Here is a 24211-nt window from a genome sequence, read left to right as displayed (position 1 = left end):
CTCGAACTCTTGTGCTCAGACGAATCCTCCCGCCTCAGTCTTCGAAGCAGGTGGGACTACAGGTGCGTGCCACCATCTCCGGCTAATTTTTTTTTTTTTTTTTTTTTAAGAGATGGGGTCTGGCGATGTTGCTAAGGCTGGTCTCAAATTCCTGAGCTCAAGCGACATTTCCGCCTTGGCCTCTCAAAGCGCCCGGATTGCAGGCGTGAGCCACTGCGCCCAGTCTGGGGGAAATAATTTGTAAAACTTAGTCCTGTGGGAGTTATTTTAGCTTAGTCGATTTTCTTCATCCGTGAAATGGGATAACTTCCACCTGGTACCCACTCAATAGATGATAAGAAATAATGTCTGTAAAACCGCGCCTTTTAGGCTTTCTTAAGTGGAAGCTATCATCTGTCATTAGCTTTCTCTGACCCAGATGCTACACGCTGTGGGCCAGCAAGAACACAGCTTCAAATAAGGTGGGGAGAATGACTAAGGGGACAGTGTTCCATTAATGGCCAAAAAAAAAAAAGGAAAGCAGCTTAAAAATCCTTTTAATGTATCCTTAAATACTCACTTTAGGGCTCAACTTTTCTTTCCTTTCTCCTGACCTCTATCGGCCCTAATTAACGTGTTCCCGCCGTCACCTAACTTTACCCTATTTTGGAAAAAGCTGTGACTGCTCAATATTTGTCCCTCTTTTTCCCCTACCTTTGAGCCCCAGAAAGCTCCAGACCCAGAGCTGCTGAGGGGCGGGAGAGGAAGGGAGTCACTAAGCCGCAGCCAGGCCCTTCCTCCCAGGGCAGCGTAAATTCACATAAACATTCATTCATTCACTCAACAAACACTGGGAACCTAAGTTTCATGTTCGTGCCAGGCCCTAGTCTCTGACCTCATGGAGCCCACAGCCCACTGGGGAACAGAGATTAAGCCATGAAACACGAAGATGAGTGCCACAAAGACATGAGCCGGGAGCTACTAGAGTATCAGGACCGACCTCCTTTAGACCGCTGGATGGGAGAGTCGTTTGTGAGGAAGTGACTTTTAAGCGGAGGGCTGAAGGGTGATCTGAGGGAGCTGCTCTTGGCCACCGATCTCCGCGCGGCTCCCCAGGCCCTTGGACCCGGAGCCTGGACCTAGGCGGGGCGGGAAGGCCCGGGCCAGGGGCGGAGCCACCTCGGCGGCGAAAGCCGGAAAGCGGAAGCCGAAGGCTGCTACCCGGTGGTCGGCTAAGCGGCTCTAGCCCAGCTCTCAGACGGCTGAGTCACTGCCGCCCGGCCCGGCCCGGAAAAGACGAGCGCCGCCGCCGCCGCCGCCGCCGCGGCCGCCTCTCGGGCTCCCGGGCTCTCGGGGTCCCGGGCCTTTGCACCTGTCTTTTCCAGCTGGGCACAAAGCCTTTTGCTGTCGCCGTGGCGACTGGCGGCCTAGCGAAGACCTCCTTTACTTTTAATCCCCCTCATTTTCCAGTCCATTCTCTGCTTATTTTCTGGTCAGTCCGTGACCCTCTAGGCGGGCTCGGACCCGCGATCGATTTGCCGCCCTCAGGGCGCTGGGCAGCCCGGCTGCCTCCGAGGCTGGGGCAGCCTCCGCGGTCTCCATGGTAACGGCCTCGCCGGCGTTTCCGCCTAGGTGGGAAGATGCGGCCTGCCCTGCCCGCCGCCTCGCCCCCGGCCTTACGGTGGGACCCCGGGCACTGAGGACGAAGGTCCCGGGCGCCGGCCCGCGGGGCAACGGGCACTAGGTGAGAGCCGGACGCCGGAGAGCGAAGGAGGCGGGTGCCGGGCGACTCCAGCGGCCGCCCCTGCCCCTGCCCCGCACCCAGGAACACGCTCGCCCGAAATATTGCAGAGGCTTCTCCGGTCGCCGCTGCGCCAGTTTTTGTTTGTTTGTTTGTTTGTTGTGTTTTCCCTGGCAAACAGCTGGAGAAAGAGCAGCTCATGGAGAGGCTGAGAGAAGCGGTTTTTGAGTCCTACCCAAATTGGGAGAGTAACCTTCAGCAGCTGGACTCACCGACTGGTTTTCCTTCATTTTCAGTGAAATCCCATTCTCTGGCTGGAGACACAGATGGCCTCAAATGAGAGAGATGCTATATCGTGGTACCAAAAGAAGGTAATACCAATATATATATTTTTTATTTGTAACGCATTCTTCCTGCAAAAAGCTCTCACAAATAGTATGTTACTTTCCCCTGAGTTTGGTAGTGCCAGGTGTTCATGTATACTTCAACATAAATGGAAAAAAAAAAAAAAAAGATGTACAAGGTCATTATGTTTTTTAAACCCGGTTCCAGGTCCTGGAATAAGGTTTACAGGCCACCTCCCTTCTCCAGGCTGCGTACACAATGCCACTGCAATGCTTTGAAAGTTTGCTTCTGATCAAACTGCTTAAAAACAAAAAAGACATGAAACCTTAATCTGCACAGCTCAGATTGATACTATTAACAGTCTTATTGAGCTGTTCCTTATCTTTTATTCCTCTCTAGTTTTTCTATTGCTGTTTTCCTTAATAAGTGGATTTGATTTTTTTTTTTTTATTTTTTGAGACAGAGTTTCGCTCTCGTTGCCTAGGCTGGAGGGCAATGGCGCGATCTCGGCTCACTGCAACATCCGCCTCCCGGGCGCAAGCTGTTCTCCTGCCTCAGCCTCCGGAGTAGCTGGGATCACAGGCGCCCACCACCACGCCTGGCTAATTTTTTGTATTTTTAGTAGAGAGGGGGTTTCACCATGTTGTTCAGGCTGGTCTCGAACTGCTGACCTCAGGTGATCCACCCACCTCCACCTCCCAAAGTGCTAGAATTACAGGTGTTAACCACCATGCCCGCCCAAGAAGTGGAAATATCTTTTAAGGTAATATTTAATTTGAAATGTTTTGGGCATTGCTTTTGAATTTACTTTTAGGTCCAGCTATTTTAGATATTTGAAAGAAACAGTCCTTGGAAGTATTAATTTATTCTAACTCCTGAGTAGCACAAACATTTTCCACATAGCATATTGATACTTAATAGGCTCATGACTTTTGTGAGGCTTGACTTAGGTAAGGATTTCCTTTGCATCGTTTAAATACACTACTCCCTCTTTCAGATTGGAGCCTACGATCAGCAGATATGGGAAAAGTCAATCGAACAGACTCAGATTAAGGTAAATTGGTTTCTTTGATTCTGCCTATGTTTCACTGCATTAATATGAAGAGTGGAATTGTACTTACCTGGTAAACTCTCACTTAACTACCAGTATGGCATTCTTTAATCTTTGAAGGTTATAAGAAAAACAGTGCAAGCATAATGAGAAGTGACACTTGATTTTTGGCCTCACTATCAGGAAAACAGAAAGGGGTGAGTTGGTCTGTGATGAATTAGAGAGCAAATGTCCCATGTAAATAGGGCTGGGTTACTTAGCTCTGGCCAGTTTTTACTACATGGCAGTGCAGGTCCAAATATTGCCAGAGTTTCAGATTTTTCAAGAGAAGCTGGAAATACACATTTTTATATGAAATATATTGTGCATTTTATGTCAGATTTTTAAGAGACTCTTCCTTTTCTTCCTCCTCCTCTGCAAGCCAAATAAAATCCATTTGTGGCCCAAATCCAGCATATGGTCCCCCATTTTATTCAATCACTAGCTTAGAGTATGGGTTTTTGTTTGTTTGTTTTGTTATGTTTTTGAGACGGAATCTCACTCTGTCGCCCAGGCTGGAGTGCAGTGGCATGATCTTGGCTCACTGCAAGCTCCGCCTCCCGGGTTCATGCCATTCTCCTGCCTCAACCTCCCGAGTCGCTGGGACTACAGGCGCCCACCACCATGCCTGGCTAATTTTTTTTTTTTTGTATTTTTAGTAGAGATGGGGTTTCACCGTGTTAGCCAAGATGGTCTCGATCTCCTGACCTTGTGATCTGCCCGCCTCCGCTTCGCAAAATGCTGGGATTACAGGCATGAGCCACCGCACCTGGCCTAGACTATGGTTTTAAGTTTTTCAGATTCTTAAACTTTTTTCTACACAGCTCTTAGAACTGAGAGGATTTTTATTTTATACTAACCAAGTGACCAAAAACATATATAATTCAGAATGCCAGTTTATTAACTTATAATAGGGGAGGAGAGGGTTAAATCATCTTCTAATATTCCAAGGTCAGAGTTGTGGGGTTAAGCCATTTGGGGATGCTGGTACAAATTCGTCATGGAATGGTTGCTTGGTAACCAAATGTAATTGGATAGTCTTGAGATGTGGAAAAGCCTAAAGAACTATCCTTGGTCCTCAAAAGAATGTAACTGTCTGCAACTTTAATACTTAAATCTTACAGATTCAGGGCCTCACTTCCTTGGAAAGTACTGATAAATGCCAGCTGATTCTTGTTTTTGGATTATCTTTTAGAAAGTTTTGCTGCAGACCCTTCATTAATAATTAAAAAAACCTGGGTGAATACAACTTAATATTATCTGTTGTGTTAAATAGACCAATCAAGTAGAAAGCTATTTGAACGACAAGTAGCCGACTAACTTTTCACAATTTGGTATAGTCCTTGATTATTTATATTAATGGGAGATGGGGTTAGGATGAATAAGTCCCGGGATTTTATTTTGTAATTCTCTAAATCCTGTCCCGTTATTTTTTTGTGAGCTGCTAAACATCATTGATAGTAAGTATGTTATAATGGAAACAGCATAGAAGTGGAGTCTGATCTTGTTTTGTGATCTCTAGCCTTGTGATCTAACCTTCTTCTAGCCAATTTAAAGATTTCCTTCACTCTTTTTTTTTTTTTTTCTTTTTCTTTTTTGAGACAGTCTCGCTCTGTCACCCTGGCTAGAGTGCAGTGGCGTGATCTCGGCTCACTGCCGGCTCCACCTCCCCAGTTCACGCCATACTCCTGTCTTAGCCTCCTGAGTAGCTGGGACTACAGGCACCCGCCACCATGCCCGGCTAATTTTTTGTATTTTTTTTTAGTAGAGATGGGGTTTCACTGTGTAGGCCAGGATAGTCTCCATCTCCTGACCTCGTGATCCACCTGCCTTGGCCTCCCAAAGTGCTGGGATTACAGGCGTGAGCCACTGCGCCCGGCCTGATTTCCTTCACTCTTATTTCCATGCTATTTAAAACATACCTTCCTTTTAGTGCACCATATGAAAGTTATTTGTTAACCTGTGTGTGTTCATAGGCCTTAAGGGTAGGAAGTGTGTTTGTTTCCTACTCTGAGAACATCTTGATTCATACTGAGAACTCTGTTGCTATAGTTAATTGAACCCTATCCATCATGCATGTTTTTACTCATTGTTCTCTCATAGGGTAAACTGCCTAATCATGCCTTAATGTATGCTTCTGAATTTAGCAGCAGTGGAAAGAATGAAATGTAAAATAACTATAAACATTTACTGAGCTTTCAGTGTGATAGTAGAAAGCTGGAAAAAAAATTACTCAACTAATGTGCCACACTTATACTAGGTGCTGAGAATACAGTGAAAAAGATAAATGTGATGCCTTCGTGGGTTTCACCGTCTAACAGTGATGGGAGAAAAGCCAAGATATCTTTTTAATATGCTTAAGTCTTAAAAAATGACCAAAGTATAGCATACAAAAAAATTAATGCTAAATTTAAAAATACATTAACACAAATACAATTTTTTGAAAACAAAAAAAGAACAAATAAGCAAAAAAAATTAAAATAAAAATATTAACATCATATCACAGTACTGTTATATAATTAAAAATTATATATGTAAAAGTATAATTCAGAATTATAAAAGACATAAATTTTAAAAATCTTAACTTGGATCATGAAAAATGGTACGAACTTTTCCATAAGTGTTTATTGAACTACAATGTTTAAGGCATTTTGTTGGGTGCTGAGCACAAGAGGAAAAGTACTAACAAACGGAAGTATAAGACTTGTTTAAAGTAAGAGCAAGTAAGTAGCCCAATGTGATTGGAGAATAAGGTACACAGATGGAGTGATAGGCCATAAATCTATTTGGAGATTACTTGACTGCTTTACTAAGAACTTTAGATACTATTCTGTAGAAAATTGAAAGGTTTTAATGGTTTTTGAGTAGAGGAGTCACATCATATCTGTGTTTTTGAAAGACAGAAATAAAAATATAGACATTATAATAAAATTATGAAATTATGGAATATTTCCAGAGTCGTACTTATTATTCTTAATGTCTATATTAACAAAAAATGTCTAGTTTGACTAGGAAGGAAGATTTATAATGAATAATATTAATATTGAATAATCTAGAGAAAGAAAATAGTAATCAACCAAAGTAAAACAGGAAAAGAAATACCAAAAATAAAACGAAAGCATCCATTACATATTTATTTAACAAATATTTGTTTACTGCTTACCTACCATGTGTCAGACACTAGCTATGCCTACATAATGGTGAGTAAAAACATTCAATCTTTTGTTTTTTTTTTTCCTGAGACAGGGTCTGGCCCTGTTGCCCAGGTTGGAGTGCAGTGGCATGAACACAGCTCCACTGCAGCCTCAACCTCCTGGGCTCAAGTGATTCTCCCACCTTAGCCTCCTGAGTAACTGGGACCACAGGCATGCACCAACAGGCTTGGATAATTTTTAAATTTTTTGTAGAGACAAGGTCTTGCCATGCTGTCCAGGCTGGTCTCGAATTCCTGAGCTCAAGCAATGCTTCCACCTTGGCCTCCCAAAGTGCTGGGATTATAGGTGTGAGACACTCTGCCCAACCATTTTTATTTTCATGGAATTTATGACAAAGTGGGTGAGAATAATAAAAAGAATCCTTCTAATAAGTGCAGATTACTTTGAGGCAAATACTGAGAAGAGGGCTATTTATAAGCTACTACACTTATAATAAGGGAAATAAATGAGCCTAGTTGCTGGGCATGGTGGCTTATACCTATAATCCTAGCACTTTGGGAGGCCAAAGTAGGAGGATCGTTTGAGGCCAGGAGTTTGACACTAGCCTGGGCAACACAGGGAGACTCTCTCTCTACAGAAAATAAAAATTAACTGGCCATGATGGCATCTGCTTGTGGTCCCAGCTACTCAGGAGGCTGAGGTGAGAGGATTGCTTAAGCCTGGAGGTCAAGATGACAGAGACCCTGCCTCTAAAAAAAAAAAAAGGCTGGGCATGGTGGCTCATGCCTGTAATCCTAGCAGGGAGGCCGAGGCAGGCAGATTGCATGAGCTCAGGAGTTCAAGACTAGCCTGAGCAACATGGTGAAACCCCTTATCTGCTAAAAATACAAAAATTAGCTGGGCGTGGTGGCATGCGCCTGTAGTCCCACCTACTCAGGCGGCTGAGGCAGGAGAGTCGCTTGAGCATGGGAGGCAGAGGTTGCAGTGAGCTGAGATCATGCATTGCACTCCAGCCTGGGCAATAAGAGTGAGACTCCATCTCAGAAAAAAAAAAAAAAGAACCTATTTAAGAAGGTCTCAGATAAGCTTTTGCTAAGGAATTGATTCTTAAAATGAGATCTGAAGCATGAGTAGCAGTTAATTATGTCAAGAACAAATATACTAATTCTACACAAACTTTTTCAGAAAATAGAGAAGGAAATATACTTCTCAGCTTATTCTATGAGACTAGTATTACCCTGAAACCTAAGCCAGACAAAGGCATCATAAGAACATTCATTATGAATGTATGTGTGAAAATCTTTAATAAGATATTAACAAAACCAACAACACATAAAATGGCTTATCTACTGTGACCACGTGGGAGTTATCCCAGGAATGCATTAATTTGAAAACAAAGTAATGTAATATACCATATTAATAGGATAAAGGACAATCACATATGATCTTCTCAGTAAATACAGAAAGAGCATTTAACAAAATTCAGTGCCGGCCAGGTGCGATGGCTCACGCCTATAATCCCAACACTTTGGGAGGCCGAGGCGGGTGGATCACGAGGTCAGGAGATCGAGACCATCCTGGCTAACATGGTGAAACCCTGTCTCTACTAAAAATACAAAAAATTAGCCAGGTGTGGTGGCGGGTGCCTTTAGTCCCAGCTACTCGGGAGGATGAGGCAAGAGAATGGCGTGAACCCGGGAGGCGGAGCTTGCAGTGAGCCGAGATGGTGCCACTGCACTCCAGCCTGGGTGACAGAGTGAGACTCCATCTCAAAAAAAAAAAAAAAAAAAAATTCAATGCCCATTAACGATAAACTAGGAATAGAAGGGAACTTCTTCAACTTATTAAAGATTGTCTAGGAAAAGCTTGCTACAAACTTCACACTTAATGGTTAAAGACTGAATGTTTTCCCCTAAAATCAGGAAAAAAGCAAGGATATCTGCTCTTACCATTTTTATTTAACATTGTCCTGGGAGTCCTAACCAATGTAATAAACAAAGGAAAAGAGATGAAAGGCATTGAGATGAAAAGGAATATGAAAACTGCCTTTACTCATGACAACATAATCCCATGTTTAGAAAATCCTAATAATTCATATAAAAAACTACAGTAACGAATGTGGCAAGGTCTTCAAATACAAGATCAATATACAAAAATCAGTTGTATTTCTATATACCAACAATGGGTAATTCAAAAATAAAATTAAGAAAACAATTTTATTCATAATAGGAACAAATAATACAATTCTTAGGAATGTTTGACATAGAAAGTGTAAGACCCATACATGGAAAACTATAAAACATTGCTAAGAGAAATTAAAGAAGGCCTAAATAAATGGAATAACTTTTCATTTTCATGATCTGGAAGATTCAATATTGTTAAAATGTTAGTTTTCTCCAAATGTATCTATATATTCAATGTAATCCACTCAAAATTCCAGCAGACTTTTGTTTTTGGTAGAGATTGATTAGCTAATTCTCAAATATATGTATGTAATACGAAGGATGTAGAATATTAAAAACAAATTTAAAAAGAATAGTGTTGGAAGATTTACATTACTACATTTCTAATACATCTGTTAGAACAAAACTAAAAAGACTAACGATACCAAGTGTTGGCAAGGTGATGGAGGAATTACAACTCTTCTGCACTACTGGTGGGCATGGAAAATGGAAAACAGTTTGGTGGTTTCTTAAAATGTTAAGTATATACTTCTCACATGACCCAGCATTTCCACTTCTAGGGTATCTACCTATATTTAGGGTATCTACTATATCTAATATTTTCTATCCAAGAGAAGTGAAAACATAAATACATGCAAATATTCATAGCAGCAGTAGCAGCAGTGTTCTTAATAGCCAGAAGTAGGAAAAATCCACGTGTCCATCAACTGGTGAATCAACTGGTATAAGCAAATGTGTTATAGTCATACAATGAAATACAATTCAGCAATAAAAACTGTTAATACATACTGCATCATGGATGAATATAAGAAATGTTATGCTAAGCACAACATATTGTGTGATTGTTTATATGAAATTTCTAGGAATCTATAGAAATAGAAAACAGGGCCGGGCGCGGTGGCTCAAGCCTGTAATCCCAGCACTTTGGGAGGCCGAGACGGGCGGATCACGAGGTCAGGCGATCGAGACCATCCTGGCTAACACGATGAAACCCCGTCTCTACTAAAAGATACAAAAAACTAGCCGGGCGTGGTGGCGGGCGCCTGTAGTCCCAGCTACTCCGGAGGCTGAGGCAGGAGAATGGCGTGAACCCGGGAGGCGGAGCTTGCAGTGAGCCGAGATCAGGCCACTGCAATCCAGCCTGGGCGACAGAGCGAGACTCCGTCTCAAAAAAAAAAAAAAAAAAAAAAAAGAAATAGAAAACAGATCAAAGATTGCCTATAGATTGAGGGGAACAGGGCTTTCCTGCAAACCGGCAGAAAGGAACTTTTTAGGGTAATGGAAATGTTCTAAAACTTGAGTGTGATAATGATTGAACAACTCTACAAATGTACTAAAAATCTAAATTTACTAAATCTGTAAAAGTGAGTTAGTTTAATAGTATGTAAATTATACCTCAATAAAGCTACTTTAAAAATTATACCAATAGAAAAAAGTAGGAAAAATAATAATGTATACCAAAAATGTAAATGTATACATATTCACAATTAAAATTGTTTTCTAAATTTAAAACAAAATTTATATTTTGTAGAGACAGGGTCTCACCACGTTGCCTAGGCTGGTCTTCAACTCCTGGGCTTAAGCAGTTCTGCCTCCCTGGCCTCCCAAAGTGCTGGGATTACAGATGTAAGCCACCACACCCAGCCCTAAATTTTTTTAATGAGATCGTATATTAAATCTAATGTCTAACATTTTCAGTGATGGAGTGTAACTTAGTCCTCCAAGTTCTTATTTTAAGACTAAAATAAGAATCTCCCCTTTTACTACTCTTTTTTTTTTTTTGAGACAGAGTCTTGCTCTGTCACCAAGGCTGGAGCGCAGTGGCGCAATCTCGGCTCATAGCAACCTCCGCCTCCTGGGTTCAAGCAATTCTCCTGCCTCAGGCTCCCGAGTGGCTGGGATTACAGGCACGCACCACCACGCCCAGTTAAGTTTTGTATTTTTGGTAGAGGTGGGGTTTCACCATGTTGGCCAGGATGGCTCGATCTCTTGACTTTGTGATCTGCCCACCTTGGCCTCCCAAAGTGTTGGGATTACAGGCATAAGCCACCATGCCTGGTCCCTTTTACTACTCTTTAGCATGCTGTTTGAGATACATGTGCTGAGATGAGCAAAACATTCTAATTAACATTATTAATATTATCTTTTTTGTATGTTTTCTTTTTAAAAATTAATATTAGAGTGAACAAAAATCACTGTTTGAAGATAGCATGGTTTTGTATTTAGAGAATAAAAAAGGCTAATCAGAAACACAGAGACTACTTCAGCTGTATTTGTAATGTTTTACTTAAGCACAATGGTGGCCCATATGATAGAAGACACTGACACTCCTTATTAAAGATGACAGTTTGAGGCCAGGCGTGGTGGCTCAGGCCTATAATCCCAGCACTCTGGGAAGCTGAGGTTTTTGCTTGAGGCCAGGAGTTTGGGACCAGCCTGGGCAACATAGCTCTACAAAAAGATAAAAAAAAATTAGCTGGGTGTGATGACATGCGCCTGTAGTCCCAGATACTGGGGAAGCTGGGTGGCGGGGATCGCCTGAGCCTAGGAGTTTGAGGCTGTGGTATGCTGTGATTGTGCCACTGCACTCTAGACTGGGTGACAGAGCAAGACCCTGTCCTGAAAAAAAAAACAAAAAACAAAAACAAAAAACACCCAAAAAACGATAGTTCAAATACATGCTCTAATCTCTCCTGAAACCTCTTTAAAAGTACAATAAATAAGAAAAAAACATGGCAGCCTGCAAGGACTAAAAGAATGGAAGAAGAGACTACAGTAAACGAGAGCTATCAATGCAATTTTGAAGGCTGGAAAATGAAGGAAGTAAAAATCTAAGTCTCTGCAATAGGGAAAGCCAATAGGAAACAAGTAAAACCCATGTGATTAACTTCTGCAAGACTCAGGAATTAGATGTATCAGGTATATCTGTAGGAGTGAGGAAGAACTAAAGACAGGATTATTTGAGCATGTGTATAAGGGATAATAGACCTAGCCCCAGATCTTCCTTGTTCCATGTAGCCACATAGTTACCCTTATCTTCCTCTGACAGAAGACTGGACTGAACCTTGCTCTCTGGAGAGGCTGAGCCAGAGAAGTTCTGGATTCTGGAAGACCAAAAACAAATCAGAGTCTGGTGAGATGCTGCACTAACAATGGGGATTAAGTGAAAGTCTGGTGGTCAGATTTATAATCTGCAAACAGAAGACTGGAATTTCTTTTTGTCAAAACTGAGTAACCAAAGAGAACCTAAGGATACTGAAAAGTGAATGACTGGCCACGCCTCTGTAGTGAGGCCCACTATTCAAAATGCTTCACCCATTGCACAGTGAGCTTGCATTCAGTGTGTTAGTGCCTCTTAACTATAAATGGATAATTAAAGATCATCAAATATTTGAGACCTAAAGAAAAAGAAGAAAAAAGAAAAGAAGCAATGCAGGAATCATAAGAACAGTGTTTTTAAAGATACAGTTACTACCTTTAAAAAACTGGATACTATAAAAAGACTGAGATATCTTCAGCAGATCTATTGTATAACATTGGTGACTATAGTTAGTAACAGTATATTGTATTCTTGAAAAATGCTAAGAAAGTGGATATTAAATGTTCTTACCACACAAATAATAACCATGTGAGGTAATGCATATATTAATTTGCTGGATTTAGTCATTCTACAGTGTATATCTACTTCAGAATATGTTGTACACACTGAATACATAGAATATTATCTGTCAATTTAAAAATTAAAAAAGAATGCTTAAAAGATAGACTATAGATGAGAAAGTAAGAAGACTTGAAAATAAAATAATCAGAATAAATTCAGTGGTGTCTGGGTACAGTGGCTCACGCCTGTAATCCCAGCACTTTGGGAGGCCGAAGTGGATCACTTGAGCCCAGGAGTTCAAGGTTAGTCTGGGCAACATGGTGAAACCCTGTCTCTACAAAAAATACAAAACAATTAGCTGGACTTCGTGTTGCGCGCCTGTAGTCCCAGCTACTTAGGAGGTCAAGGTGGGAGATCATCTGAGCCTGGGAAGTCAAAGCTGCAGTGAGCCGTGATTGCACCACTGCACTCCAGCCTGGGCGACATAGTGGGACCCTGTCTCAAAAATAAACACATAAATAAATAGAAATTAAAATAAATTCAGGGGAAAGGTTAGAAGATAAATTTGAGACCATTTTCCAGAAAAATAGTATAAAAAAGAATGACAAAAAAGAAAATAACAAAGTGAGTGCAGTTCGTACAGGAAATGTAATATCCAACTAATAGATGTTCCAGAAAAAGGAAATACATGGAGAGGAAGAATAAATAATTCAAAAAAAATTGTCTCAGAAATTCAGTACTGTATATGTATTTCCAGATTAAAAGGATCTTTTGGTTGGGCATGGTGGCTCACGCCTGTAATCCTAGCACTTTGGGAGGCTAAGCCAAGAGGATCCCTTGAACCCGGGAGTTTGAGACCAGCCTGGGCAACAAAGTGAGATCCCATCTCTACAATAAAATTAAAAAATCATCTGGGTGTAGTGGTGTGTGCCTGTAGTCGCAGCTACTCAGAAGGCTGAGGTGAAAGGATCCTTTGAGCCTGGGAGTTTAAAGGTGCAGAGAGCCGTGAATGCAACACTGCACTTTGATCTGGGCGACAAATGAGACTCTGTCTCAAAAGGAAAAAGAAAATAAAACGATCTTTTGAGTCATCAGCATTGTTTGGTGATGTAATGATCATTAATAGCGTGGAGTATGTGTCTTGCATTATTTTAAGCAACACACACAATTGATCCTCATGATAATCTTATGAGGTATGTGCTATTATCTTTCCCTTTTTATAGGTGAAGGAATTGAGGCATAGAAAGGCTAAATGGAAAGTTATTTCCTCATCTTCAACAGTGAGAAATGAATGGATAACATCTGAAATTGATTAAAGCACTGTAAACTTTTTCTTTTTTTTTTTTTTTTACAAATAAAAAAGAAATAGCTAGGATATATGAATCAAGGGTAAGGAAGGGTGAGACTGGAATGTTATTTTTTATTAGCCTTGTAATATGAGAATTATTTTAGTACAAATAAAGATTTAATTTTAAAACATTTTTCCTCCAAAACCAAATAATATATTAAATGATGTTACCTGAGTAATAGGCTATACATATATTTCCATATGAGATAGGTATATTTAGAGGTATATGAGTATTTAGGTATATTGGCTATACCAATATGCTTTATTTATACCGGTGCCAAAACGAACAAATCTCATCAGCATTTAGGCAAGAGCTTTAGAGTCAGATGGACTTAACTGTATATTATAGTAATTTTCCTAATTATTCACTACCTGTAATTATTCTTTCCTGTAAGAAGATTATATGGCTGCACTTACTGTCATGTGACTTGCAGTGCCTTCCTATAAGAGGAGAATTCTTCCTGGCCCCACAGACTTCCACCTTAGTCATGGAATTTGCTTGGCCAGTGGAGTGTGAGCTGAATGTGACCTTCCTCCCATGACTCAATACTTTTTTTTGTTTTCTTACCTTTCCTATTCAGTGACTTGCTAAAATACTAAAGTCAGGGTTTAGAGTTCTTCACCTTGACACTAATCTCACATTTTCAGTTACCAATACTTCTGGATTATACCTGCTAAATATCTTTTGAATATGAGTACTGTTCCCAGTTCACACTTCTAATTACTGGTCTGACCTATTGTCTACTCATCTGGTTGGCAAACTATTGCTTATGTGCAAATCTAGCTGGAACCCAGCCAGGTTTAGTGCTTTACATATTTATATTCAATGTCTGTGTCTGCTGTAGGGCTACAGTGGCTAAGTTGAGTGGTTGTGACAGAGATGGTATAGTCCAGCAGTCCCCAATCTTTTTGGCACCAGAGACCAGTTTCATGGAAGATAGTTTTTCTGTGGACTGGGGGGATGGTTTTGCAATGATTTAAGCACATTACATTTATTGTGCACTTTATTTCTATTATTACCTTGTAATATATAATGAAATAATTACACAGCTCACTATAATGTAGAATCAGTGGTAGCCCTGAGCTTGTTTTTCTGCAACTAGACAGTCCCATCTGAGGATGATGGGAGACAGTGACAGATCATCAGGCATTAGATTATCATAAGGAGCACACAACCTAGATCCCTTGAATGTGCAGTTCACAATGGGGTTTGCACTCCTGTGAGAATCTAATGCCACCTCTGATCTGACAGGAGGTAGGGCTCAGGTAGTAATTCAAGCAGTAGGGAGCGGCTATAAATACAGATGAAGCTTCCCTTGTTCTCTCACCTGCCACTCACCTCCTGCTGTGCAACCCGGTTCCTAACAGGCCACCGACCACTATTCCATGCCCTGGGTATTGGGGACCCCTGGTATGGTCCATAAAGCCTGAAATGCCATCTGGCCCTTTATAGAAAAATTTTATCCACTCCTGATTAGATTACTGGAGTAGGTTTTTTAACTTTCTAACTGCTTTCTTTTGCTTCCTATCTCTCCTTACTCTCCATCTGTTCTTTATAACGAAGCCAGGTTGTTATTTTTTGGTTTCTGTTTTAATACAAATTTGATTATTTTTCTCATATTTAAAACTGTTTCCTGACTTCCTAGTACCCTTACAATAAAATCATACTCCTAGCATGATTATAGTTTTCACATTATGACTTCTCATCTCACAAGTTTACCTCTTACGCATGTCTTGACCTCTTCACTTCCACTGTGTGCTTTAGGCCTTCTCAAACTTACTTTAGTTTTTACCATGCTATCTCTTATTCCTGGGTCCTCTCATATGCTTTTCTTTCTTTCTTGCCCTCCCCTCCCTTCCCCTCCCCTTCCCTCCTCTCCCCTCCTATCCCCTTCCCTTCCCTTCCTTTCCCTTCTTTGGAGACAGAGTCTTGCTCTGTCACGCAGGCTGGAGTGCAGTGACACGATCTCGTCTCACCGCAGCCTCTGCCTCCCTGGTTCAAGGAATTCTCTTACCTCAGCCTCCCGAGTGACTGCGACTACAGGCTCATGCCACCACTCCCAGCTCATTTTTGGCATTTTAGTAGACACGGGTTTCACCATGTTGCCCAGGTTGGTCTCCCTGAGCTCAGGGAATCTGCCTGCCTCAGCCTCCCAAAGTGCTGGTATTACAGGCGTGTTTCTTGATTCCTCATTTTGCTATATCCCATGCGCAACTTTACAAGTTCTTATACATCCTTCAGGTATCAGGTTAGATACTATTTTTCTTTGTGGAAATTTTTCTTGGACTTCTTAAATGTGAATAAGGTGTTCTTTATGGATGTTCCTGTAGTGCTACACTTGCTTGTAATTGTTGTTTTGTTGTTTATCATATGCCCCAAATCAGGGGTAACTTCCCTCTCTGCACCAGACTGTATAAATAGTTCAATTCTTTTGATGGTAATAAAATAGAAAATTTCAGCACACTAGGAAATAGAGATTTGTCACAGGGTTTCACTTGTTTTTTATTCCTTGTTTAATACAAAGTCCAATTATATTGCATCAATACCTCTAGTGTTTTTGTTCCTCTTCCAAAAAGTGGGAACTTCATTTGTCAAGTGGTTTTGAGCTTGTGATGATGTTGCACAGTTATGTTGGGGGCAAACAATAGAGAGGGCTGCGTACAGCCTACAGCTGGGGATGTGCAGAGAATTCCCCTACCACTACTCTGGCAACTAGTGATTATCCTGATTCTCTCCTACAACCTTTTCCTGGACTGCTGAGGTAGAAGTTGTGGCCAATAGGAAAATCCACTCCTAATGCCCATTGAACCTCTCAAAGTTAAGCAGTCTTGTTTGATTTAACAAAACCTCTCTCTACATTGATTAGGGATGCGTTTTGTGTCATATAGCAAAAGGCAGGATAGTGTAGTGGTTAGAGCACAGACTTTGGAATGAGAATGACAGGATTGGAATCTCTGCCTTGGTTGCCTCATCTGTAAAGTGAGGATAATAAAGGTACCAATATCATAGGACATTTGTGAGGACTAAATGAGTCAAGTTAAGTACAGTCATGTGCCACATAATGATGTTTCAGTCATCGATGCTCCTCATATGGTCCCATAAGGTTATAATGGAGCTGAAAAATTCCTATTGCCTAGTGATTTTGTAGCCATCCTAAAGTCATAGCATGACATATTACTAATGTGTTTAGAGTGATGCTGGAGTAAACAAACCAAATGCACTGTCAGTCATAAAAAGTATAGCATACAGTTACGTACAGTACCTAACACTTGATAATGATAATAAATGACTATATTACTGGTTTATATATTTACTGTACTATGCTTTTCATTGTTATTTTAGAGTGGACTCCTTCTATTTATTTAAAAAAATCAGTTAACTGTAAAACAGTCTCAGGCAGGTCCTTCAGGAGGTATTCCAGAAGAAGGCATTGTGATCATAGGAGATGACAGCTCCCTGTGTGTTATTGCCCCTGAAGACCTTACAGTAGGACAAGATGTGGAGGTGGGAGACAGTGATATTGATGATCCTGACCCTATGTAGGCCTTGGCTGTGTGTGTTGGTATCTTAGTTTTTAATTAAAAAGTAAAAAAAAGAAGAAAGAAAAAAGCTTATAAAGATAAAAAGAAAATGTGTGTTTTTAAACTGTTATTACAAAAGAGTCAAAAAGTTTAAAAAACCTATAAAGCTTATAAAGTAAAAGCATTACAGTAAGCTAAGGTTAAGTTATTATAGAACAGACTGGTTGAGGTGGCTCATGCCTATAATTCTAGCACTTTGGGAGGCCACGGCAGGAGGATCACTTGAGACCAGGAGTTTGAGACCAGCGTGGGTGACAAAGCAAGACCTCTTCTCTACAAAAAAAAAAAAAACTTGGGAGGCTGAGGTGGGAGGATTGCTTGAGCCCAGGAGAATGAGATTGTAGTGAGCTGTGATCGTGCCATTGCACTATATCATGGGCAACAGAGCAAGACTCTGTCTCAGAGAAAAAAAAAAAGTTATTATTGTAGAAAGGAAGATTTAAAAAAATGTGATGTGTATCTTATGTTTACGGTGTTTATGAAGTCTACAATAGTGTACTACAGCGGTGTCCTAAGCTTTTACTTTCATTGACCACTCACTCACTGACTTACTCAGAGCAACTCCCAGTCCTGAGAGCACTATTCATAAGTGCCCTATACAGGTGTACCATTTTTTATTTTTTATTTTTCTTTTTTGAGACAGAGTTTCACTCTTGTCGCCCAGGCTAAAGTGCAATGGTGCGATCTTGGCTCACTGCAACCTCAGCCTCCCGGGTTCAAGCGATCCTGCCTCAGCCTTCTGAGTGGCTGGGATTACAGGTGCCCACCACCACACCCGGCTAATTTTGTGTTTTTAGTAGAGATGGGGTTTCACCATGTTGGCCAGGGTGGTCTTGAACTCCTGACCTCAGGTGATCCTCCTGCCTTGGCCTCCCAAAGTGCTGGAATTACAGGGGTGAGCCACCACGCCCAGCCCCATTTTTTATCTTTTATACCATATTTTTACTATACCTTTTCTAGGTTTAGACACAAATACCACTGTGTTTAAAATTGCCTAAATATTCTGTATAGTAATATGCTGGACAGATTTGTAGCCTTGGAGCAATAGGCTGCCATATAGCCTAGGTGTGTAGTAAGCTATGTTCAGGCAACAGTGAAATCACTTAAAGATGAATTTCTTAGAATGTATCCCTGACATTAAGTGATGCATGACTATATGTGAAAGTGCTTAGGATAGTGCCTGGCATGTACTTCCTCTTATACATACCTGCACGGTGGAAGATAAAGCAGAAGAATTCTAAAACAAAAGTATGGAATGTGGTTTTTACTCTCCTTCAGTACAAAATATACAGCAGTATATGGTGACTTTTCTAATCTTCCTTGAGATCAGTGGTCATAAATTTATTAATGATTTCTGTCTCTTTAGGAATTAAAAAAATGGAGAGATTCAGAGGGCATCTTCCTGAGAAACCCTTGTACATTTGGCCTTATCGTTTGTCTTCCCTTCTATACTGTACATTCGTTGAAGATAGAGCCATGTTTTGACTTATTGTTTTATACCTAGCTCAAGCAGAGTATCTGACATATAGAAGATACTTGTGGAATATTTTTTGACTGAATGAATGAATAAATGTGTTTCTATTGCTAAGGGAGATTTGGATAATTGTACCTCTAGTTAATGCTAATTCTAACGCTGTAACATTATTGGAGAAAAGTCTAGAAAGCAAAGAAAGTAGAAAGATTATTTTGACTCTAAAGTGATGGGGAATACCACTGGTACAAATGTCCGGAAAGCTTAGCACTGGGACAAATGTCCAAAAAGGTATAAAGTAATATTTTTACCTTTAAATTTTTAATTTCTGATTTTGAATATAGCATACAAGATAATTGTTATTCTCGTGAAAATTATGCATATTTCAAAAATTAGTGTACATGTTTCTTCAAAGGGTTTTTTCCTTGAGTTGCCTCATTTTCAAATTTTGATTCCTTCTTTAATTTTATTACACTTGAGGTTTTAGAATATTTTTCTGTAAAATCTACAGCTTATGGTGAGTTGAATAGAAATATATAGGATTCACAAGAGAAATTGACTGCATCTGTTTAAGCAAAGCTAAAGATCAATACTGGTTCAATGACCATGATAGGTAAATAGCAAATTATTGTAAACTTTAATTTTGGCATTAATTTTAATGATTGAATATCTAATTTTTAAGATGTAATTAAGAATTAGCATGTACAAATTATTTTATTATTATTTTCTAAATTAAGGGACAGGGTCTTGCTCTGTCGCCCAGGTTAGAGTGCAGTGGTGTGATCTCAGCTCACTGCAACCTCCACGTTCCCAGTTCAAGTGATTCTCCTGCCTCAGCCTCCTGACTAGCTGGGATTTCAGGCACCCACCACCATGCCCAGCCACTTTTTGTATTTTTAGTAGAGACAGAGTTTCACCATGTTGGCCAGGCTGGTCTTAAACTCTTGACCTCAGGTATCCTCCCGCCTTGGCCCCTCCCAAAGTGTTGGGATTACAGGGGTGAGCCACCGTGCCTGGCCACTATTTCTCACCATATACAAAAACCAAGCCAAAATAGATTAATGATTTAAATGTAAGACCTGAAACTGCTAGAAGAAAACATAGGGGAAATGCTTCAGAACATTGGTCTGGGTAAAGATTTTATAGAGAAGACCTCAGAAGCACAGGTAACAAGCAAAAATAGACAAATAGGATTGTATCAAACTAGAAAGCTTCCGCACAGCAAAGGAAACAATCAAGATTGAAGAGACAACCTACAGAATGAGAGAAAACATTTGCAAACTTTTCATCTGAAAAAGGATTAATATATATAAGGAACTCAAATAACTCAATAGCAAAAATCCAAATACTTCAATTTTAAAATGGACGATTGAGCTGAATAGACATTTCTCAAAAGAAGACAATACAGACCGCCAACAGGTATATGAAAAAATGCTCGATATCACCAGTCATTAGGGAAATGCAAATCAAACCACAATGAGATACCACGTCAACCTAGTTTAGAATGGCTGTTATCAAAAAGACCAAAAAAAAAAATGCTGGCAAGGATGCAGAGAAAGGGGAATTCTTATACACCGGTGGTGTGAATGTAAATTAGTACAGCCACTATGAAAAACAGTATTGCGGTTCCTCAAAAAACTAGAAATAGAACTACCATGTGATCCAGCAGTCTCAGTATATATCCAAAGGAAAGATAATCTATATGTCAAAGGAATATCTGTATTCCTATGTTTATTGCAGCATTATTCACAATAGTCATGACATGGAATTCATATGTGTCCATCAACAGATGAATGGATAAAGAAAATACGGTATATATACACAATGGAATATTATTTAGCTGTAAGAAAGAATGAAGTTGTGTCATTCACGGCAACATGAATGGAAATGGAGAACATTATGCAGAGTGAAATAAGCCAGGCACAGAACGATAAATACTTCGTGTTCTCACACATACATGGAAGCTAAAAAGTTGATCTCATAGAAGTAGAGAGTAGAATAATAGTTACTAGAGGTGTGGAAGTGTAAGAGGGAGGGAACGACAGATAGCCAATGCTTGGTTAACAAATACAAAAGTACAGCTAGATAGGAATAAGGTTTAGTGTTCTATAGCACTGTGAGGTGGCTATAATTAACCAGAATTTATTACATGTTTTCAGATACCTAGCAGGGTGGATTTTGAATGAACCCAACACAAAGAAATGATAAATGTTCAAGGTGATATAGTTTGATCATTATACATTGTATACATGTATTGAAATATCACATTCTACCCCATAAATGTGCACAATTATAACGTGTCAATTAAAAATAGTAGAGCAAAAAAAAAAAGATGAAAGTTATTTGTTTTTGAGGAGTGAAATTCAGAGGAGAGGAGAGATGGCTCAGGGGGCTATTATTTTTCATGTATTGATCTGTTGGCACTGTTCGAATATTTTAAAAAGTGATAAAGTATATGGATGCATTAGTGGAGAGGATTAAAAACTAAAACAAAATGTGTATTAATGGCAAGTTCCTTTAAGGAGCTTTAGGATTGAAGTGTCCTTAGTAAAAGGGAATCAGATATACAGAAAAAAAAATTTAAGTTTATTTTCTGTATTTAAAAGGGCTTTTCTGACTGGGCACAGAGGCTCACACCTATAATCCCAGCACTTCTGGGAGGCCGAGGTGAGTGGATCTCCTGAGGTCAGGAGTTTGAGACTAGCCTGGCCAACATGGTGAAACCCCATCTCTACTAAAAATACGAAAAATTAGCCGGGCTTAATGGTGGGCACCTGTAATTCCAGCTACTTAGGGGGCTGAGTCAGGAGAATCACTTGAACCCGGGAGGCAGAGGTTGCAGTGAGCCGAGATCACACCATTGCTTTCCAGCCTGGGCAACAAGAGCGAAACTACGTCTCAAAAAAAGAAAAAGTAAATAAAAGGGCTTTTATTTATTTCTGGTTTTGTTTTTGTTTTGTTTTATCCTAGGGTTTGAAAAACAAACCAAAAAAGATGGGCCACATAAAGCCAGACTTGATTGACGTTGACTTAATCAGAGGTTAGTTCTAAAATTGTTTTTTATGTACATTATTATATTATTTCAGGTGGTGCCTAATTTTTAATATCTTCTCTATATGATGGTGTACTTTAATTTCCAAATGTAACACTTTACTCTCATCACTCAGGCTTTAGCACTTTTTCTACCTCTGCCTTAGTACTGTGTGGCTCTATAAATTACATGCATACATGGAAAAGAGGGATGAACATAGAGACTTGCTGTTGTGTAATTAGATAAATAGGTTGTTTAACATTCAAGTAAGCCTGACTTATTTTGAGCTTCTGTCCTAGTGATTGAGGCAAGAAGTTATTACATTTAACAGACATCTAAGAGGGTTTTTTCTTTTTTTTTTTTTAACTGAACAGGTTTTGTGCTGATGTTTGCACTCACCTGTTTTTAATGTAGTGCTACAGGTGGGCATCAATACAGTGTATATAAATGTTTGATGTTTTGTTTTATTGTATGTTTAAAGGGTCAACATTTGCCAAAGCAAAACCTGAAATTCCATGGACATCTCTGACTCGGAAGGGGCTTGTTCGAGTTGTATTTTTTCCATTGTTCAGCAATTGGTGGATTCAGGTTACCTCTTTAAGAATCTTTGTTTGGCTGTTACTACTTTATTTCATGCAAGGTAATTGGCAGAGTTGGAATAAGCAATGACAGTTTCTTTTTGCTGCTTTTGCTATTAAATAATTATCTACTGTTTTTACATTTACCCTTTCACTTGATGGTTTAAAGTACGCAGAAGTGAAGAGACATAGGCCATTCGGGGTTCATCTTAAAATTACCTGCTACATTAGAGCAAACATACTTGTGTAACTCTTTCTCTTCACTTGAGTTTCTTTCTACCTGTCTCTCTGGCCAGGCCTTTTCTGTCTTTTCTTGTGTCTGACCTCTGAGCCTTTGAAATTGGGTATGTGTGTTTTTTGTTTTTGAGACAGGGTCTCTCTCTGTCACCCAGGCTGGAGTGCAGTGGCATGATCACAGCTCACTGCAGCCTTGACCTCCCAGACTCAAGCAATCCTTCCACCTCAGCCTCCCAAATAGCTGGCACTACAGGTGTATGCCCCTGTGCCTGGCTAATTTTTGTATTTTTTTGTAGAGACCAGGTGTTGTCATGCTGCCCAGGCTGGTCTTGAACTCTTGGGCTCAAAAGTGTTGGGATTACAGGTATGAGCCACCATGTTCAGCCTGAATATTGGATTACCTAAAGTTTGCACCCTAGGTTCTGTTCTTTAAGTAGTCTCATTAAGGCCTGTTGCTTTAAATATAATTGATATACAGATGATTCCCAAGTCTGTATCTTCAGACCAGATCTCTCTGCTGAGCTTCAGACTTACAAATCTAATTGGCTGCTTGACATTTCCATATGGAGATTTAATTATATAAATCTGGTATCAAGATACCATATGGTATCTTGAACTTAATTATATAAAAAATGGAACTCTTGACTTGTGTGTGTGTGCGCTGCACACATGTGCATGTGTGTGTAAACTTGTTCCTGTTTGTGTCTCCAATTCATTAAATGATACCATCAGTCACCCAGTATTCAGGTGAAAAATGAAAGCTTCCTACTCTACCCTACCATCAATTCTCATGTGTAATCTGTCACCAAGTCTGTGAGCTCTTCCCCCAAATTTGTCACTCTATTTATCTCAGTCTCTGCTGCCATGATCATTGTCCACAGCACCAGCATTTCTTTGCTTAGACCACTGGAATAACATCTACTCTGAGCCTTCTTTCTACCAATCATTCTTTCCACAGCAATTAGCGAAATCTTTTAAAAACAGAAGCCATATAATGTCATTTTCCTGCTTAAAACCCTGTAGTGACTTCTGTTGACCTTAGAATAAAAATCCAAAGTTCTTACCATGGCCTATACTGCCCTGCAGGACCTGGTCCCTGTTCTCCTCTCAGACATCATCTTCTCTATTTCTTACCACTCTGCTTGTGCTGGCTCTAGGCATAATGTCCTTTTTTTTGTTCTTCACACACAGCTGTTTTGTTTTGTTTGAAGCATTTGGAGTTTGGGAGTTTGGTTGTTTTTTCCCAGGCTGGAGTGCAATGGTGCGATCTCGGCTCACTGCAACCTCTGCCTCCTAGGCTTAAGTGATTCTCGTGCCTCAGCATCCCGAGTAGCTGGGATTATAGGTGTGCGCCACCATGTCCAGCTAATTTTTTGTATTTTTAGTAGAGATGGGGTGTTACCACGTTGGCCAGGCTGTTCTCAAACTCCTGACCTCAGGTGATCCGTCCGCCTCAGCCTCCCAAAGTGTTGGGATTACAGGTGTGAGTCACTGCATCCGGCTGTTTGAAGCATTCTTAAGGCTTTTAAAATGGCTGGCTTTTTTCTCACCTTTAAATCTCAGCTGGGATGTAAATTCCATAAAGAGACCATTCCTATCTATATTTCTAAGTAGTCCTAATACCCTCTAGTCACTATCATAAGAATCAATTTTAATTTCTGGGTTACACATCACTACTTGATGTTTTCTAACTGTGTGCAGGGACCCAGTGTATTCTCTTTACGAATGTATCCCCATTGTCTACCAAGGAAGTAGGCAGTATGTACTATGGTTACACCTGTGCAAAAAGGCATGAATTAGAACAAAGAGTGGGAGAAAGTTGGGTTAAGGTGAAAGAATTATGTTTTTTTTTTCTTTTATCTGTGTCAGT

General features: G+C 40.1%; 1 protein-coding gene across 9 annotated transcripts in view; it reads left to right on the top strand.

Moving 5' to 3' along the window:
- Positions 1 to 1181: 1181 nt before the first annotated feature.
- The window catches only part of PHTF1 (putative homeodomain transcription factor 1), a 61887-nt gene continuing 38857 nt past the window's right edge, over positions 1182 to 24211 (top strand). For 4 of the 9 annotated variants that reach the window (XM_009215691.1, XM_009215704.1, XM_021927050.1 and 1 more), the window contains exons 1-4: positions 1187 to 2091; positions 3063 to 3119; positions 21466 to 21535; positions 22008 to 22166. In XM_009215691.1, coding sequence (XP_009213955.1) covers positions 2047 to 2091; positions 3063 to 3119; positions 21466 to 21535; positions 22008 to 22166 — 331 coding nt within the window. In that variant the 5' untranslated portion in view covers positions 1187 to 2046. Of the gene's footprint in view, positions 2092 to 3062; positions 3120 to 11542; positions 11627 to 21465; positions 21536 to 22007; positions 22167 to 24211 lie in introns of those variants that run through there. The other 5 variants (XM_017945968.1, XM_009215687.2, XM_009215681.2 and 2 more) reach the window with 5 other exon arrangements.

This window comes from Papio anubis, chromosome 1 (genome assembly GCF_008728515.1).
Source record: "Papio anubis isolate 15944 chromosome 1, Panubis1.0, whole genome shotgun sequence".
Classification (NCBI taxonomy): domain Eukaryota; kingdom Metazoa; phylum Chordata; class Mammalia; order Primates; family Cercopithecidae; genus Papio; species Papio anubis.
This window is presented reverse-complemented; position numbering and strand designations above follow the sequence as displayed.